The 19,544-nt window shown below is 38.8% G+C and overlaps 1 protein-coding gene across 1 annotated transcript in view; it reads left to right on the top strand.

Annotated features, from left to right (window-relative positions):
• LOC122809670 (sulfotransferase 2B1-like) overlaps positions 1-19,544 on the top strand; it is a 387,708-nt gene that overhangs the window by 171,577 nt on the left and 196,587 nt on the right. The window contains exon 4 of the mRNA XM_044081338.1: positions 15,763-15,889. Within this exon, the coding sequence (XP_043937273.1) occupies positions 15,763-15,889 (127 nt within the window). The remainder of the gene's footprint in view (positions 1-15,762; positions 15,890-19,544) is intronic.

A 19,544-nucleotide genomic window follows, 5' to 3' on the forward strand; every position in this document is an offset into this window, starting at 1 on the left:
TGGGTAGTTGAAGTCGCCCAATATAATGGTGTTTGGGGAGACCTTCATATTTTCCAGTATTCTCAGGAAGGCTGAGTGGGGTTCCTGTGTTTGGGAGGGTGGTCTGTAGCAGGCTATAAACTGGAAGGCAGTTTTACCTACAGTTAGTTGCACATGGATAGTCTCTGATGCTTCGTGCTGTGCCACCAACCTGGAGGTGTGGGTATCTTTGACGAATATTGATACTCCCCCTCCTTTTGTGGTTCGGTCCAAGGTTTGGGGCCGCAAAGCATGGTATGAGGTATAACCTGGTAGTGCTGGGGTGCTCTCGGGAGCCTTGAACCAGGTTTCTGTTACTGCACAGATATCGATGTTCTCCATGCTAAGGAGAGTTTCGAGTGCATGCATCTTGAGGTTTAGACTTCTGGCGTTGAGTAGCATTACTCTTAGTTTCTTATCCCTTGTGATACCTATGGAGGTGGGTTTGTCTTTTGAGCCTTGCCTAAAAAAGGCACTATGGGGATAGCAAGAGCCTTTGCCAATATCCGAAAGCCCAGGGTTGACAGGTGCAAGCCGTCCCTAGCGAAGCATCGTGGCTTGTCGAGCATGTCATCCCAGGCTGACAGGCATTGGATCCCCTTTGAATGACACCAACACTTAAGCCAATTGTTGAAATTGATCATCTTGTCTTCATATTGTGGCATCATTCTTGGTGAGGGTAAGATGCTACTCAAGGTCAGGGTCATACCGGCCTGGGCTACAAGCTCAGAGAGCTCCTCTATATCTCTTTTCATGTAGTCCAGGGAGGTACGTCTCAGGTCATTTACACCAGTATGGACAATGACTGAGTCATATTTGTACTTGCCTTGGAGTGACCTGAGTGCTTGTGTTATGTGGCGGATCCTAGCGCCCCACAGGCAGCTCACCATGACCTTCTCCTTGTTCAGCCTGGTGAGCGGGACGTCAGTGTGCCTGATGATAGAGTCACCTATTACAAGTGTATCAGGTGTGTTGTTTAGCCTTAAGGTCTGTGACTGTTCGGCACACTGGCTTTGTGAGCTATGTGTTGCACGTGTTTTGTTTTGGGGTAGCGGTTGCTTGGGTGTCTGCTTTGGAGGTCTCTGCTGCTTACACAGATTTTTATTTAGAGCCTCCGAGTATATTTTTGTGTGTTTATGTGTTTGGTTTGTTGTCTTGGTAGGTCTATGTGAGACTGGAATTGTAGTGAGTGTGGTTTCCTTCTCCTCCTGACTGGTTACGCCAGTAATGAGGTTGAGAGAGCTTAGCCTCCAGTTTGGCTATATGGTTGCATCTCTCACATGTGTTGGAATTTGTTGGGAGGAGGAGAGGGTTGTCTGTGTACATGAGGCAGTTGTAACATTGCCTCAAGATTCCCAGATTCACCAGCTGGACTGGAGAGGAGATCGACAACTGACCTTTGGACATGCTAGAATAGTATTGGGAATTCCTTTATACTTGAAAAAAAGGGCCAATGGGGAACAAGGTACTCAAGGGGAGTTTGTGAGGGTGTAGTGCTTTTAATTTTTTAGAGCTGACTTATATAATTGCTTTAGTGAGCAAGTGCCAGGTAACTTAAATGCAATGTGTTACAGGTAACTTAAATGCAAAAACGACAAACAGTGACTTTCTTTCAAGTGAAACAAGGAAATAAGTACAGCAAGCAATGCAGATATCACTAGGGATCCACAGAAGTGCTAAAAGGCCGCGTTATAGGTGGAATTAGCATTTCAGGGAAATAAACAAACAACAAGCATACAAATAAAGCTAGATTCAGCAGGCCTGGATCTAGTCTATGCTACAGCAAACAAGGTGTACCAATTTCAGTAAGAAACAGTTAGAATATGCAGGCACTATAAGCCTTTAACCAGAAATTCCCTGCTCAGAAGGGCAGAGTCCAGCCTCTCCTCCCACAAGAGTGCAGACCGCAATCCTTCTTAACGTAAAATACCTGGCCTGAAGCCCAAGTGCTTAAACCAGAACTAATACACTTTTAGAATAACAGACACTGAGCTCTCAATCAGCAGTTCCCAACTTAGAAGGATGTAAGCTACACTTTAATCAAGTTACTACCAGCAGTAATAAATACAATTGAATACTTTAAAGAATGCCTGGATTAGTGCTCAAGTTATACAAACAAAGCTAGATTCAGCAGGTCTGGATCTAGTCTATGCTACAGCAAACAAGGTGTACCAATTTCAGTACGAAGCAGTTCAAATATGCAGGCATTATAAGCTTTAACCAGAAATTCCCAGCTCAGAAGGACAGAGTCCAGCCTCTCCTCCCACAAGAGTGCAGAACACGAACCCTCTTAATGTAAAATAACTGGCCTCAAGCCCAAGTGCTTAAACCAGAATTAATACACTTTTAGAATAACAGACACTGAGCCCTCAATCAGCAGTTCCCAACTTAGAAGGATGTAAGCTACCTGTTCTGCCACTACAGTGCAGACCTGGATGATCTCTGATGCATTGTGCTGCACCACTAACCTGGAGGTGTGGTTATCCTTGATGAATATGGATATGCCCCCGCCTTTTGTATTTCGGTCCGGGTTTTGTGGTCGAAATGTATGGTATGATTTGTAGCTGGGGTGCTCTCTGGAGCCTTAAACCAGGTTTCTGTTACTGCGCATATATCAATTTTCTCCATACTGAGGAGTGCCTTGAGTGCATGCATTTTGAGGTTTAGACTTCTGGCATTGAGTAGCATTACTCTCAGTTTTTTGTTACTTGTGATGTTTATGGCAATGGGTTTGTCTTTTGAGCCTTGCCTAAAAAAGGCACTAAGGGGGTGGCAAGATCCTTGGCCGGTATTCGAAGGCCTAAGGGTGACAGGTGCAAGCCATCTCTAGTGAAGCAGTGTGGCTTGTCGAGCATGTCATTTCAGGGGGACAGACACTGGATCCCCTTTGAATGACACCAGAAGCTTAGCCAATTGTTGAAATTGATAATTTTTTCTTTATACCATGGTATCATTTTTGGTGAGGGCAGGATGCTACTCAGGGTCAGGGTCATAACGGCCTGGGCTATGTGATCAGAGAGCTCTTCCATGTCTCTTTTCATGTAGTCCAGAGAGGTACAGCTCAGGTCATTTACACCAACATGGTCAGTGACAGAGTCATATTTGTACTTGTTCTGGAGTGACCTGAGTGCATGTGTTATGTGGCGGATCCTGGCACCTGACAGGCAGCTAACAGTAACCTTCTCTTTGTTCAGCCTAGTGAGTGGGACGTCAGTGTGCCTGACTATAGAGTTACATATTACTAGTGTGTTGGGCATGTTATTTTGCCTTAAGGACTGTGATTGCATGGCACACTGGTTTTGTGAAGTATGTGTTTCATGGTTTGTGTTGAGGGGTGGAGGTTGCTTGGATGTCTGCTTTGGAGGTCTCTGTTGCTTTTGCAGATTTTTATTTAGAGCCTCCGAGTATGTTTTTGTGTATTTATGTGTGTTTTTTGCCAGTGCTGGTTTCATAAGTCTATGTGAGACTGGTGGTGTGATGCAAGTAATTCCCTTCTCCTCTTGACTGTCTGGTCCAGTCTTGGGTTGAGAGAGCTTAGCCTCCGGTTTGGCTGTATAATTGCATCTCTTGCATGTATTAGTGTTTAGTGGTAGGAGTAGAGGGTTGTCTGTTTACATAAGGCAGTTGTAACATTGCCTCAAAATGCACAGATTCACCAGCTGGACTGAAGAGTAGACCTAAAACTGCCCTTTGGACATGCCTGGATAGGTACAGTGAGCTGTTTTACTGATTGGCTGGTAAGGTCAGATAGAGAGCCTTGTCCTTCTCTACAGTATAGGGAGGTCTAGTGCTAAGGTTTATTAGTGCTTGCTATGAGTTTTGAGCAAGTGCCGGGATGAGAAGTGAATGGTTTGAGTGCTTAAGTTGAATGTTTGTCTAGTTCCAAGGGAAAAATTGAAGACTACACTTTGTGGAGCCAGGAATAGTTATACCCTGTCTAACCGACGCTGCCCGGCACGGAAAACCACGTTAATGTGTTTTTTATATCAGGGAGATGAAAGAGATAGAAATTAGCCCAAAATGGCCAATAAACTACTAATTTCTGGGCTGAAACCACTCCTCCAGGAACAGATAGGCTGCTCAAAGCTCCCCTCTCTCACAGGTGAACAGAGAAACGTCCTTCTATCCAATTAAGGTATAGGCAAACACAGAAACTTGTAACACAGCTCTGAATTCAGCACTAACCTGAAAACTGGACTATACTAACTTAGAAAGGCAGGAAAACAAGCATTTTTTTTGTTTGTTTTTTTTTCAGTAAATAAAGCAGATACAATAAAAAAAAACACTTTAAATGCACAGAAATGGCTATCACACTTGAGTATGTAGCCTACAGCAGTTAAACAGGTAATTTAAACACAAAAACAACTTTGTTAAAGTGCAAGCAGTAAATTTAGTACAATATGTAGCTGAAACAAGTTTTTTAAATCACAGAAACTCTAAAAAATTGGTGTTTTAGGCAGAATTAGCAAAAGGCAGCAAGAAAATGTAGAAAAATGATACTTAATCACTCCAAAGTCTCTCCTTTGTCTCTCTCATGCTGTAGAACTCTGCAGGGCACCAGGCAGGAGTTTGCTGAGCTGTATACAAGTACAAAAACCTTGCAAATATGGGTTTTATAGCAGGGAAATGAAAAAGATAGAAATTAGCCCAAAATGTCCAATAAACTATTAATTTCTGGGCTGAAACCACTCCTCCAGGGACAGATAGGCTGCTCAAACCTCTCCTCTCTCACAGGTGAACAGAGAAACTTCCTTCTATCCAAGTAAGGTATGGGCAAACACAGAAACTTGTAACACAGCCCTGAATTCAGCACTAACCTGAAAACTGGACTATACTAGCTTAGAAAGGTGGGAAAACAAGTATTTTTTTTTTTTGTTTTTTTCAGTAAATAAAGCAGATACAATCAAAAAACACTTTAAATGCACAGAAATGGCTATCACACTTGAGTGTGTAGCCTACAACAGTTAATCAAGTTGCTGGTTTGTGTTTCTCACAATTAACTAGAAGCTGTGCAACTTAAAAAGAGAACATTTAGTTTGAAAGACTGATGTAATATGCAGTTTACACACTCTTTTCCATTACACCAAAAATGAGCATATTTTAAATTCCTCTTTTAGTTTTTTAATAGCGTATAGTTCCATAGGTAACTTGGGGAGTGGGGGGAGGGATTGACATAATGGTTAAGATCTTCACTTCATAGACACTAGGTACAGGGCATGATTCTAACCTCAGGTTATTGGCTAGACTTAAAATGCCCTTATTTCTTTATTTCTTTATTACAGTTTGATAGTCCACTGGGCCTGGAAGAGCCCCATTGCAGTGGAGGCCTACGGAGAAAAGCTCCACAGGATACAGACAATTTTATAATAGTTATACAGAAGTAAATAAAGTAGTAGAACAGTGAAAAATACAGAGATAATATACAATGTGTTAAAAAAAGGCATAATATTTCTAATCCTAGGTAATGATTTACAAAAGTGAGATCCATATAGTCTAAATATATTAAAAGTACAGACATTTCAGATGAAAAAAAAACATGTAAGTAAAACATTTATGTACAGATAAAACAACAAGCTTTTTTTTTGGAAGTTAGAAATATGAAAAGAAGACAGAGAGAAGAAGGTGAGGTGCCCCTTCAGTCTAGTATTCGCTTATGGATACAACACACAATAATAGATGTTCAAATATATCACATTTGCAGCATTACTCAGAAATGGCATTTACCCACTAGGATACCTATACATGTGGCCCAATATACAAAACTCAGGTTTCTTACTCATCTGTCAAACGTCTGCCCTTAGTACAAGGCAATGTGCTAGTACAAGAGAGTCATATGGTCACACCAAAAATGCAAAGTTATTTTGCTCTTTAGACTGGAGGCTGAAATGAAAAGATTTAAGTCAAGTGTTATATGGAAATAAGATGGGAAATGTATAAGAAGATGGGTTAGGATACCCCACACAGGCCAAAGAAAGTAACTACTGGGTGGGGATGGGGGGTGTAGGCAGGTTGTATTGTACTGTGAATGTAATCTATTGAAATATGTACTACTATGGTAAGTTGTTACCTGAACAACTTTACTATGTTGTTCAGCATTCCTCACAAATGGGGTAATCCTCAGAGCTCACGTAGCATGGGAAGAAAGACTTGAACCAGAGTCCAGGATACCCTGCAGATTAGCTTTGGCAAATCTATTTCTGGCTTAAGAAAAAACTTTGCTTGTAATGTTTATTTATTTATCTTTGTTGACCAGTAAAATCTGACTGTGCAAAAGACCCTTTTCAGAGGAGGTCTGGAGAGAAAAGCTCCAACACAATTTTACAAGTTCAGTTACATGGTTCATTTACATAAACATATTACATTGTTAATTTACATGTACAAAGATTGCAAGGATCATTAGCAGGTACAGGTTTGCATGGTTCAGTTATATTTTCAGATGCAATACATGAACAGTTGTTCTTAAAGATCCAATGTTATCAGCCAGGTGAAAAAAAAAAAAAGTTGCATTGCATTTGGCGTGTTAAGAATGCCATCTGTTTAAACTGTTGGTACCATAGGAGTGCAGATGTTTGGTTTAAGGAGTATCTTGAGTCAAAGTCAGAGTGACTTTAATAAGCAGTTTTAGTATGGACAGAAAAGGTGTGTTAAACTGTATTTTTGGGAGAGCTATATAGTAGTTAGAGTGATTAGAAAAAAATTATAAGCTATGTCATATTAGAAAGGAAGGATGTTAGGTTAAGAGTACAGGTGGGGGTGAGACTTTAAATAGGTTTAAGGAGTATGTTTGGCTAGCTGCTCACCTGAAAGTAGAACAGAAGCATAGCCAGAAGTGGGTAAGATGCTGTTTGAGTAGTACTTTACAGTTTGGCAGTTTGTTGGTTAGTTTTATTTGCACAGGGATGGATTTCCAGAGCTTAGACACATTGTAAGAATACATGGATTTCTCTGTAGAATTATGGACTGTATTAGTATGTAACAGAGATTGTTCTTTAATTGGGGAGTAGGGATGCACAGTATGCTGAAGAGATGAGCATTTTTCTGGATGACGGATAAGTTTGAATGGATGGAAATGTTTAGTAACTGTGAGAACAGAAGACCAAGTAGCAGCTTCCGGGATGGATCTAGTATCTACACCTTTTAAATGCTCCTAAGTAGCATCTGTCTTAGAAGAACAAGTTCTTACATTCCTGAAAGGTCCTTGCCTTGGCTAGAATATGAGAACTGAGTAGAAAGAGAAAGCCATTTGAAAATAGTGTGTTTAAAAACTGACAGTCTCTTTTTCTTTTCATCACAACAGATAAAAGGTTAATTTGTTTTCCTTAAGTTTTTCATTCTGTACAAATAATGTCTGAGATTTAAGGAAGTATTAGTTCTGATATTCACTCTATCCTTATGGAGTCCAAGAATGGCTGAATGCACAAAGGCCCTGTAACTCAAATATACTTCTAGCAGAAGTTAAGGATACCAGTAAAATAGTCTTCCAATTAAACATTTTAGAGAAGAGCTGGCTGCTGTTTCAAACTGAGCTTAGGTTAACTTTTCTAAAACATAATTTAAATTCCATGGAGGAGCCACAGTTTTGTTCTAATATGCAGCGCTCCCTTAAGAAACTGTTGTACTTGAAAAAGAGTAGGTAAAGGAGGATCCATTTGCAATCAGACAGAAATGGCTGAGATATGTACCTTTATAGAAGAGTACACTAGGCCAGAGTTATACAATTCACACAGACAGAGCTAGAGGTGTCCCTGCTCGAAATGGGCCCTGTCCTTTGTTCGTCACCAAACAGAAAATTATTTCCATGTAGATAAATAAGATTTTCTGGCAGCAGCTTTTCTTACATCCTCAGAATAACGGCACCTAAAATAAATCAAAAACCTGTCATCCAAACAACTAGATTTAAAGTTAGAAGATTTTGATGATCTAGTGATCTCTTGTCCTGTGTAAGCAAGTCTGCCCTCTGAGGTACAATCTGGCGATTGGCCACTTGCATTAGAATTGACAAATGGTCTTGTCTGGGTCCAAAGGGGGTCAACAAAAGCATCCTAGTAAGGTTTTTCCTTATTTTTATGAAGAACCTTGGAAATGAGAGGAAAGGTAAAATGCATGCAGAAACATCTCGGTCCTGGAAATTAAAAGATGTCTGTTTCCCATGGGTCTTTGCAAAGAGTATAGTAGTAAATCAGTTTTGTTGGTTGTTTTTGGAGACATAAAAGGGTCTTTTTGAGTGATTTCCCCCACTGGTTGGCCATATACAGGAAGATTTCTCAGTAAATTTCACTTGTGAGGATCTGTTGTTGATCAGCTCAGAATGTCTGCCCCTTTATTCTGCTTTGAGTGTATGTTGCTTGGAGAAGAAGTGCTTGTTAAATGGCTAAGACCAGGGATATCTTGGCCAAGTTGTAAATGGGATAAGAACTTGCCCCACCCCTCCTTTTGTTTATATACCAGATCACTGTGGTGCTGTCTGTAACCTCTTGTAAGGTACCTGGAGATCAAAGTTGGTTTAGAGTTTTTAGAGCAGTGATAAGAGCCATCATCTCTTTCAAACTGATTTGATCATGCCTATGTTCTGGTTCACAAATGCCCTGGACAAAAGCTCCCCAAATGAAGGCAAACACATCTGTGGCTGCACTCTGACAAGGTCTCGGATGGGAAAATGGAATTCCCAGACTAGATACAACTTTTTTGGCCTACCAAAGCAGTTCCTTCTTTACAAAATGTCAGACTGTACATGAGGAAGATTCAGTGGTATCTCAAGTTGATTTGTACTCAGTACTACCACCCTTTAACCTTCCTGATGCCCCTCTTGCCCTTCATCAAGACGGAATTTCTGTGGTGGCTCAACCAGCTTACACTTAATCCATGACAGCCATTTCTGGTTTGCTCCCCTTGCCAGGAGCTATTCATAGATGGCTAGACCATCAGGGTCTGGGGGTAGGGAGTTTGGTCAAATAAAAAAGTAAGGATCTTGAGATTACTTAGAAATGGACACTCAGAGTCAGATAGCATGAGTATGTGTTTAAGTGAGCAATTGGAATGGGTATACTACAGTGTAACTCTCTACCGATTGGATAGTGTTTATATTACTACTCACCCCCTCTGAGGCCTTCAATCACAGTTTTCCACTGCTTGCCTCTCTGGTTTGGCTGGTTTCTTTGCATTGCACCTGATTCATACCCTTTTTGCTACCCCCACCCCCAATACTAAGTCTATATTAGATTCCTGCTGTTTATGGAGCCATCTTTAAATTACTAGTCGCTCTTCAGGACACAAGTGCTCATCAGCAGCAGTTGAATTCTGCTCACTGGTAAGCCATTAGACCTCAGGAATTTCTTAGTGTTGCTTTTAGATAATTATATGGTCACTAGTTAAAGAGCTACTAGTGGCAAATATAATCATTTTACCTCCCCAAGTGTGTACTATCAATCTCCAGTATAAAACTAGAGAAATAAAATATAACATTTTACAATTACTTGCATTGCATGCACAGAAATCAGGTACCTTGTGGTTTGCTCCAAATACAGTTCCAACATAATGCCCCAGCCAGGCACTGTTATCCCTCAAAATACTGCTAGTATTTTCACTGTTACCTCTGTTACTCATTCCATGTCTCCTCAGCACCTATGAAAATCAGCCCTGCCTAGGTTTCAACTACCTAAAATTCCAAACTATCACTCCATCAGTATCAAACAATACTGACCACTTCATAATTCCCCACATATCTGACCCCACTATTCCTAAAACCTACCAACCAATTAGACCCAGGTATATCAGCCGCAAAACTAAACATTACCAAAGATTTATAAACAAAATTATGAAACTCATAGTTTTTTTACATTACAGCCTGACAGTGGATGGAGACATCCACCCAAACCTTGGCCCATCCCCACCTGCTGATTCCAATTCCCAAACTAATATTCCTGTTAACATAACACTGGCTAATAGGCCCCCTAATTCTTTCCAGACCTGCCAACTAAATATCAGAAGCATAAACAATAAGGTCCATAATCTGCATGCCCTCTTAGCAGTTTACTTCCCTGATGTATTATGTCTTACGGAGACCTGACTAAAACCGGTAACTAAAGACAATGAGGTAATACCACCAGGGTACGACATACTTAGATTAGATTGTACTACTAGGAAGGGTGATGGGGTAGCTGTACTCTATAAAATTACACTAGATGTTACTATGGTCTCCCTACAACCACCCCAGTTTAATCATGCAGAAATTCTTATTACCAAACTACAGATTATCAATAACAAATCCATAAACATTGTCTGCGTTTACATTCCCCCAGGTGATAATACAGACACCCTAGAGGACATCCTCCACTGGTTATCCAGTACCTACCCCCAAAACACTATGGTGCTTGGAGATTTTAACATTGATTGGAACACCTGTTACTCAGAATGTCCTACAATCCATGTCAACCTACATGGTTTTACGCAGCTCATATCCTCCCCCACCAGGATAGACAAACCCAATAACAAAGACAGTATCCTAGATTGAATACTTATCAACAGCCACCCCTATATGTACAAGTCAGGGACCCTCCCAGATGACCTAAGTGACCACTTACTTACATTCATTATCAAGCACAAGGTGGACAACCCTAACCAGACCACCTTTAAAACCATCAGAAATAATAAGAACTTCAACTCCACCAATTTTCAAAATGAACTTAAAGCTTGCAATTGTTCAATCCTAAAGCATCTTTCACCGGATGATGGGGTAGCGTACCCTTTCACCGGATGATGGGGTAGCGTACCTTAAGTCCATATTCCTTACTATTCTTGATTCTCATGCTCCTGCTCGCTCCATTAGAACCAAAACAAAAACTGCCCCATGGTTCTCAAAAGAGACAAAATCTAAAATCATAGCTAGAAATAAGGCATGGGACAAATGGCGTGCCACAAAAGACGCACTAGATCAACTCAGATACCGACAGCCAAGGAATCACACAAAATAATCTATTATACAAGACAAAAAAAACTCCTACTACCATCTTCAACAAAATCATCACAACAAACCTCAAAAGTTTTGGGCAGGAAATAAACAAACTTCTTCACCCAGAACAGTCCTCCACTCCTACCCTGTCAGCTTCCAACCATAAATCCCCAGAGGATATTGCAAATACCTTCAATAGTTTCTTCACAGAGACTATGCAATCCCTAGCCAGCTAACTGGCACCCAGCTGCTCCAACCCAAATTCTGCCACAGCCAATACCCCACTCTCCTTTAGCTAATACCCCACTCTCCTTTAGCTAATACCCACTCTCCTTTAGCTAATGCCCACTCTCCTTTAGCTAATACCCCACTCTCCTTTAGCTAATACCCCTCTCTCCTTTAGCTAATACCCCACTCTCCTTTAGCTAATACCCCTCTCTCCTTTAGCTAATGCCCCACTCTCCTTTAGCTAATAACCCACTCTCCTTCTTTCAGCCTGTTTCTACATCACTTATCAGATCTCTAATTAAGAAATTAAAACCAACTACTCTAGCAGCTGATCTCCTCCTACCAGAGTATCTGCAAAAAGCAGCAGATGCCATAGCATACCCCATCTCCATCATAATCAACAGAACCTTATCTGAAGCCACCATCCCTTCCATTTGGAAAATATCTCATGCAATACCAATCCATAAAGGAGGCAGCTCCTTCAAACTGTCAAACTTTAGACTCATAGCTATTTTGTCACTATTGGCTAAAATTATGGAGACATGTGTCCATAAACAACTTATGCATTATCTTAGTCAGGATAAGCTGTTGGCTAACTCTCAGCATGGTTTTAGGCCACACTACAGTGCCACCTCAGTCCTCCTATCCTTCTCTAACACCATAAACCATAACCAAAATAATAGCAAGCTTTCCTCAGCCCTCTTTTTAGATCTCTGCAAGGCCTTCGATATTGTCAACCACCAAATACTCATGCACACCCTTAAGGCATTCTCACTAAATAGCCATGTACTTCAGTGGTTTCAATCTTAACTGTGTGGTAGACAACAAGCCGTCCTATGGCACGACAAACTATCAACCCATCTACCCATCACCCTAGGTGTCCCCCAGGGCTCCATACTAGGACCTCATCTTTTCTCTCTCTTTATTAATGACCTTCCCACTGTCATCCCAAATGCTACCTGTATCCAATATGCGGATGACTCCACCTTGATTTGTTCAGCCACCTCCCTGACAGATCTAATGACATTAACCCAGAAAAATTTCAATATAGTTGAAAACTGGCTCTCTGTCAGCTGATATTAAACCCTAAAAAAAACAAAGTTGCTTCTTTTCTCCCCACTTGTAAGTCTTCCTCACTACTCTTTACCATAAAATGTAATAATTGTACCATTATCTCCCCAGAGGCACAAACCAAACTCTTAGGCATCACAATAGGCAACACTCTCAGATTTGATATCCATGTCAATCAAACTATTAAAACCATAGATTCATAGGTTCATAGATTAGTACTAAGCTAACTGCCCTTCTGAGCCATTTTAAGCCTAGCAAATTATCCCTTGTGAGACTCAAACCCTGGACCTTGTGCTTGTAAGGCAAACACCTTAACCATTAGGCCATCCTCCCAACCATTAACAAAAACTTGGCTCCCTCTATAAGAAAAAACCTTTCCTTACTCCATTTGCTAGGATGGTTATTGCTCGTTCCCATCTACTCTCCACTCTTCTCTATGCCTCCCCTCTACTCACTAATTTGAACAAATCCGCTATTAGCAAACTCTCCAGCTGTTATAACCACATTGCTAGATTTGCAACAGGCATTTCCTATAGGCACCAGCACTGTCAACCTAAATCTTCTGGGGTGACTAGAATGGCCTAGTCTACTTCAGTACGACCAGCTTATAATTGCCCATAAAGTTCTCAACCACCCTGATAATACGCCTGCACTTAAAATATCATCATCCCTTATAGCAACCTGAGGTCATGTCGCTCTTCTAATAAACTACTGGTTCAAACATCAAAAATCAACAACTCTACTGGGGACACTCTGTTTGCTAACTCTGTTGGCAAAACTTGGAATTCTCTTCTTGCTGATCTTACTCTTGCACCCTCTCTTACACAGTTGAAAAAAAAGCCTCAAGCTATACTTTAAAGCTCACTGGCTATGTCCTTGTTCAAAACCCGACTAGATCCTCCTCTATATTCTGTAATCATGTTACACTGCCTAGTCAATTTGTCAACACTGTTTTAAAAATGTATGATTATATTACCTGCTTGCTCAACTGGAGGCTGTAAACTGTGTGTAACTTGTAATCATTTTGTGATTTTTACTGTATGTTCTACCTTGGAGCTTTTCTCCCCCGAGCCTCCACTGAAAATGGACATGTATCCAGTCGGACTATCACGCTCAACAAATGTAAAATAAATAAAAATAAATAAAATAAATTGTAATGGAAGTGTGCAACTGGGATGGGTGTACTACATGTGTAGCTCTTTACTGATTGGACAGTGTTGTAATGGAAGTGAGTGATTGGGATGGGTGTAATGTGCATAGATCCCTGTTGACTGGCTAATGAGGTAATGAAACCCAAAAGGGGTCATAGGGAATGCCAAGGTAAAGTGACTGATCGTTTTGCTGAAGGGGTATAACTTCATTATTTAAAAAAAATTAAAATACACAAGACAAAAAAAATTGGAGGTGGTGTCTTCAGATTCTAATTAGCTTAAACTGGATCTGCCTCTGCCACTGAAACTAAGACAATTAGAGTAGAAGTCATTTTGCTTAATTTTGTGTGCACTAATACAGCCTTGCACTGTTGATTTTAGTGACCTTACTTTGAATTTTAATTACACTCTTTTTCTTTCTGAAAGCAGAAGAGAAGCCTAAACTAGTTCTAAGCTTGTGCTTGTTAAGGCAGAATTGTTGCTATTGGTTGATGTTCTCTAATAAGCTTTTTTTTACTGTTTTCCATTGTTACAAATAAGGCTCCAGATTGTTACCTGAGCAGATTGGATCTGACTAACTAGTGAAGTCAAAATCACTTGACTAAGTAGCAATTTTCTTGATTTTTCTTAAAACTTGTTATATTAATACAACCCATATTGTTTCCAGCTGATTTTAGTAACTTTGCTTTGAATTTGAATTGCTATTTTTTGGTAACAGAAGAGAAAGCCACACTAGTTCTAGGCTCGTGTTTGCTATTGACATGTAATTGAAGTGTACTGCTACTGGCCGTTATGCTGTTTTGAGCTTTCTCTTACCAATTTCCATTGTTATCAATAAGGCTGCAGACTGTGAGCAGCTCATACCAAATCTGACTCTGCTACTGAAGCTAAGACCACCTGACTAAGTGACTGACTTCTGCTTGATTTTGCTAAGTATTAAAAATATTAATAGAGCATGTACTGTTCCTAGCTTATTTTAATGAATTTGCTTTGAATGTGAATTATTTTTTATGGCAGAAGAGAAAACCGGACTAGTTTTAGGCTTGTGTTCGCTATTGAGGTGAAATTCTAGTCTATGTTGGTTGGTGTGCTTTACTGTGATTTCACTTGTTGTTTTCCATTGTTATAAATAAGTTTTTTCCCTTGTTGTTTTCTATTTTATTAAACAAGAATTCAACTTATGACCAGATGAAACCAGATCTGATACTGCTACTAAAGCCAAGGTCTCCTGGCAAAGAGATATTTGCTTGACTTTGTTTAATACTGAATTTACTTATACAGCATAGTCTGAGTTCAGTGAATAACTGTTTTGTTTGTTTGTTTATTTCTCTGCTGGCAGAAGGGAACACTACATTAGTGCTAAGCTGTTGCTTACTATTGAGGAGAAATTCTAGTGCACTGCTATTGGCTGGTGTGCTTTATTCAGCTCGTTCACACTGTTTTCTATTGTCAGTACAGTTTAGCTTGCTGCCACTCTTAGCACCACACTGCAGCAACACATACTGTACAGACACAACAGTCTTTAGCTACATCTGTACTCATATCTCCTTCTTCCACACCTTGTTTAGTCACTGTTACCAGTGGAACTTACAAGTACCCCCCAAATGTCCGTAGCTGTGCAATGAACTGCTTTGTGCACTTGGGGTATTGTCTACTCCTCCAAGTAGCCCGTAATTGCTCTACACTGATCATAAATTTACAGATGCCATCTTAGCCAGAAAGCTGCCATTGTTTACACAGAACAGAGCAAACCACAACTGCTCTATAAATCCAATCTTCTTTACCTCTTATTAATAACTTAGAGTGTGCTTTCCTCCATAAATCATCTAATTTAGCTGCATATAGTTATTCTGTGTTAGTCAATGTCTACCTCTTTAAAATATTTCCCTCTCCAAAAACTAGCACACATAGCTAAATATAGTTTATTCTGTGTATTTCTTAACTAAATCCCCAAAATCACTGGAAAATAAATTGAAGGTAAGTCCACTTGTTTCTCTTCTGTTACCAGCCTTTCAGAATGGGTCTACTACACATAATTGAATTTTTAGTAACCCGAAACTGAAAAGGCTGAAACAACTTTAACAAAAATGTACTTTCATGAACAATCAGATCACCACACTTTCCCTCTGGAAAAGGAACCACTTGGTCACCACAACAAAATAAACAAACCGAAGCAAATGAAACCTACCCAAGTGGGGGACTTTGCCTTCTCACTACGATGTTATGGTAGAACATTTGTTTTTGAGGCTTGTTAGAAGAAAGTAGAATAGCAAACTTGGAAACAAACTGCAAAAATCCAGAAAAAACAATATGAGAAGTAATGTAGCTGTTTTCTTTTATTCACAGATTATATACACAGCTCGATACCCAAAGGATGTTGCAGTGTCTTTATACTATTTTTACAAAATATCAAAATTTCTTGAGGAGCCTGAAAACTTTACAGAAACCCTAGAACTATTTTTGAAGGGAGAAGGTAAGTCTGGCATTAGAATCATAATTTCATATCAGTGCTTAGCCTGACACCAAGGAGAAGTAATATAATGTTCTGAATTATATTAGTTGATATTACTCCTGTTCAGAAAACACCTAAATATAATACTAAAATGAAGAGTAGCAAGACACAAACAAGATAGATGCTCTGTTGTATAGAGTAATAATCACAATGAGAATGCCAACGCAATTCAACGAAGCAACCAAGATATCCCAGATAGAATAAAAACATATACTTTATTCGATAAAAGTGAACACGGTAAGCGCTTTCACTAAATCAGCTTCATCAGACCATTTAACAGCACCATAAAACTGAGTTCTTTTTAAACAATTCAAAATCTCATGGTCCAATCAAAGTCCAAACAATTGTTAAGTACTATGCTCTCTTAAAGAAATAACACTAAAAAAACATAGAAAGCTCTTATAGCTATTACCATAAAAGACATTTCTATAAATATCTAAACAAATACAAAGTGACATAGTACACCATGAATATACAAAATCTGAGTACAATAGCTATACTAAACAATATAAGAGTGTAAAGATGTACATATCCTATACAACGATTGTTAACTAGCAATAAACTGCTATGCTCTCTTAAACATGTAACACTAAAAAAAACATAAAAAACTCTTATAGCTATTCCCATAAAAAAACATTTCTATAAAGATCTAAACAAATGCATAATGGCACAGTACATCATAAATATGCAGAGTCTGAGGACAATGGCAATAATGAGCAATATGGGGGTATAAAGGTGTGCATGTCCTGTACATCTACGTTAATAATGATATCCATATATATATATATATATATATATATATATATATATATATATATATATATACATATATATATGCATGTACACATATATATGTTAATAAACATAAACACTCACATAAACACTTCACTTCCTTATTCTTCATTTTTTTAACAGAGATTTGATTGAAGCCTTCTCATTTAAACCACTGCCCCTATCTGCCCTAAGTGCTATAATCCATTTATTCTCTCTATACTCAGTATGGTTCCTAATATCACCTTTTCGAATACTTGGTGTAATGACCTCTATGGCCCTAAATAAAAAATAATGGTTATCATCATGCCTACTGACATGTTTTGCGAGTGCATTATTATCAGCCTGTCTCCTAATGCTATAGAGATGTTCCCGAATCCTATCCTTGAAGGGTCTATTTGTCTTCCCATCATAAAAACAATGGCATACCTGACACTCTGCCAAATAGACCACATTTGAGGTTCTACATGTCACCTTAGCATGAAATAAAAATTCCCTGTGTGTATCCGGATGACAAAATTTATCTTGTGTCTCGATATAAGTACAAAAATTACAATCACCACAGGGAGTTGTATGGCCTGGACTGGTGGAAGTCATAAGGGAATTCTGATAGCATAATAACCTTTTCAAGTTTTTTCGATTCCTGTATAGAAATCTTGGATGTTCTCCTACAATTCCTTTTATATCTTCATTTACCTGAAAAATAGACCAATTTTTGCTAAAAATTGTTCTTAATTCTTTGTTGTCTGAAGTATAAAATAAAGGTACCTTAAGAAAGGTGTTTTCAGTATATTTACATGAATTAACTGAAGAGTTCAGAGGGCCAAAAATATGGTGCTGCTATACCCTGTCTCAATATATTAATGTCACTTAAGGACTCAGCAACTTCTTCCTTATTGTACCCTCTAGCCAATAGCTTATTTCTCAATTCTCCAAGTTCATTTTGAAAGCAATCATCTAAAGGATTTAACCTTGAGGTCCTCACACCTTGGCTTCTAATAAGGTTCTTAAATATATATCCTGGATGCATACTAGTCCTGAAAAGCAGGGAATTCCTATAACAACTTTTTCGGAAGACACCTGTGTTAATGAGGCCATTCGGTAATTTTTCAATATAAATATCTAAAAATTCTATACGTGTAGCAGACCAATTCAGGGTAAATTTCAAGAAGCTCATAAATGAATTCATAGTGTGATGGAAAGCAAATAACTCTTCTGCATTACCTCTCTACAAATGGAAGAGGTCATCGACAAAATGTCAACAAAACAAAACTTTAGCCTTAAACTCCTTAGTATCAAACAAAACAGTGTTCTCCCAGTGTGCCAAAAACATGTTAGCGTAGCTATTTGCACAAGGGGTTCCCATGGCAACCCCATCTCACTGGGAGAAAAAGTCATTATTGAATATAAAGATATTATTCTCTAATACTAATTCTAAAAAAAAGTGTTATTAGATCTATTTGAACTGAAGATAACTCACTATGTTGCTGTAAATATTCTTGCACAAATTGAATACCAAGTTCATTTGGTATCACTGTAAATAAAGATTGCGCATCTAGAGTTACAAACAGGATACCTTCTAAATCATTGAGACCCTTAACATAATCATAAAGGTTGATTAAAAATTGCTTAGAGTCACTGAGTATAAATTGATTAGAATTAATCACTGGCCTTAAATATTTTTCAACGTAAACAGAAAGGGGTTCAGTTACCCAACCTCCACCCGCTACAGTGGGTCTCATAGGTGGGTCAATTGGATTTTTGTGCACTTTAGGTAGCCCCTGAATTATAGGAATAAGTGGATTCATAACAACAAGATATTCATAGGTTTCTTTAGTAATCAAACCTCCATTAAACACATCTTTTAAAGATCTATACACTAACGCAATGATGTTAAAAACATCCTCATTCATAATTTTCTTATAAAACTTGGTGTCATTAAGGAGGCTAGCCATAGCTCTATCATAATGCACTCTGTCCATGATGGTAATTAGACCCCCCTTATCAGCAGGTTTGATGACTATAAACTGATTCTGCTGTAACTCACTAAGTGCCTTCCTTTCTTTATAACTGAGATTATACCTATTTCTGTTACTGTTATTCGAACCAATACTATCAAAATATTTAATTAGTTCATCCTCAGTTAACATAATATTTCTATAGTGCACTTTCTGTTGAGGAGAAAAAAGTATTATTGAAAGGTTTAAATTTTATTCCTTCTTGTAGAAGTAATTTATCTGACACAGTTTTAGATCTTAAATTATTCTGTAGGAATATTATGCTTCGAATGCTTCATGGTACTACTGTTAGAGACACATGTAATACAGTTCAAGCTCCGGGTTTCCATCTGACAAAACTGAGTAATTTTGTCCCTATAAATCATCCTTTAGTGGATGCTTACCTGAAGTTAACTGAGGATGAACTAATTAAATATTTTGATAGTATTGGTTGGAATACCAGTAACAGAAATAGCTATAATCTCAGTTATAAAGAAAGGAAGGCACTTAGTGAGTTACAGCAGAATCAGTTTATAGTCATCAAACCTGCTGATAAGGGGGGTCTAATTACCATCATGGACAGAGTGCATTATGATAGAGCTATGGCTAGCCTCCTTAATGACACCAAGTTTTATAAGAAAATTATGGATGAGGATGTTGTTAACATCATTGCGTCAGTGTATAGATCTTTAAAAGATGTGTTTAATGGAGGTTTGATTACTAAAGAAACCTATGAATATCTTGTTGTTATGAATCCACTTATTCCTATAATTCAGGGGCTACCTAAAGTGCACAAAAATCCAATTGATCCACCTATGAGACCCATTGCAGCGGGTGGAGGTTGGGTA

The sequence above is a fragment of the Protopterus annectens genome, chromosome 1.part1, assembly GCF_019279795.1.
Source record: "Protopterus annectens isolate FY-2018-M chromosome 1.part1, PAN1.0, whole genome shotgun sequence".
Classification (NCBI taxonomy): domain Eukaryota; kingdom Metazoa; phylum Chordata; order Ceratodontiformes; family Protopteridae; genus Protopterus; species Protopterus annectens.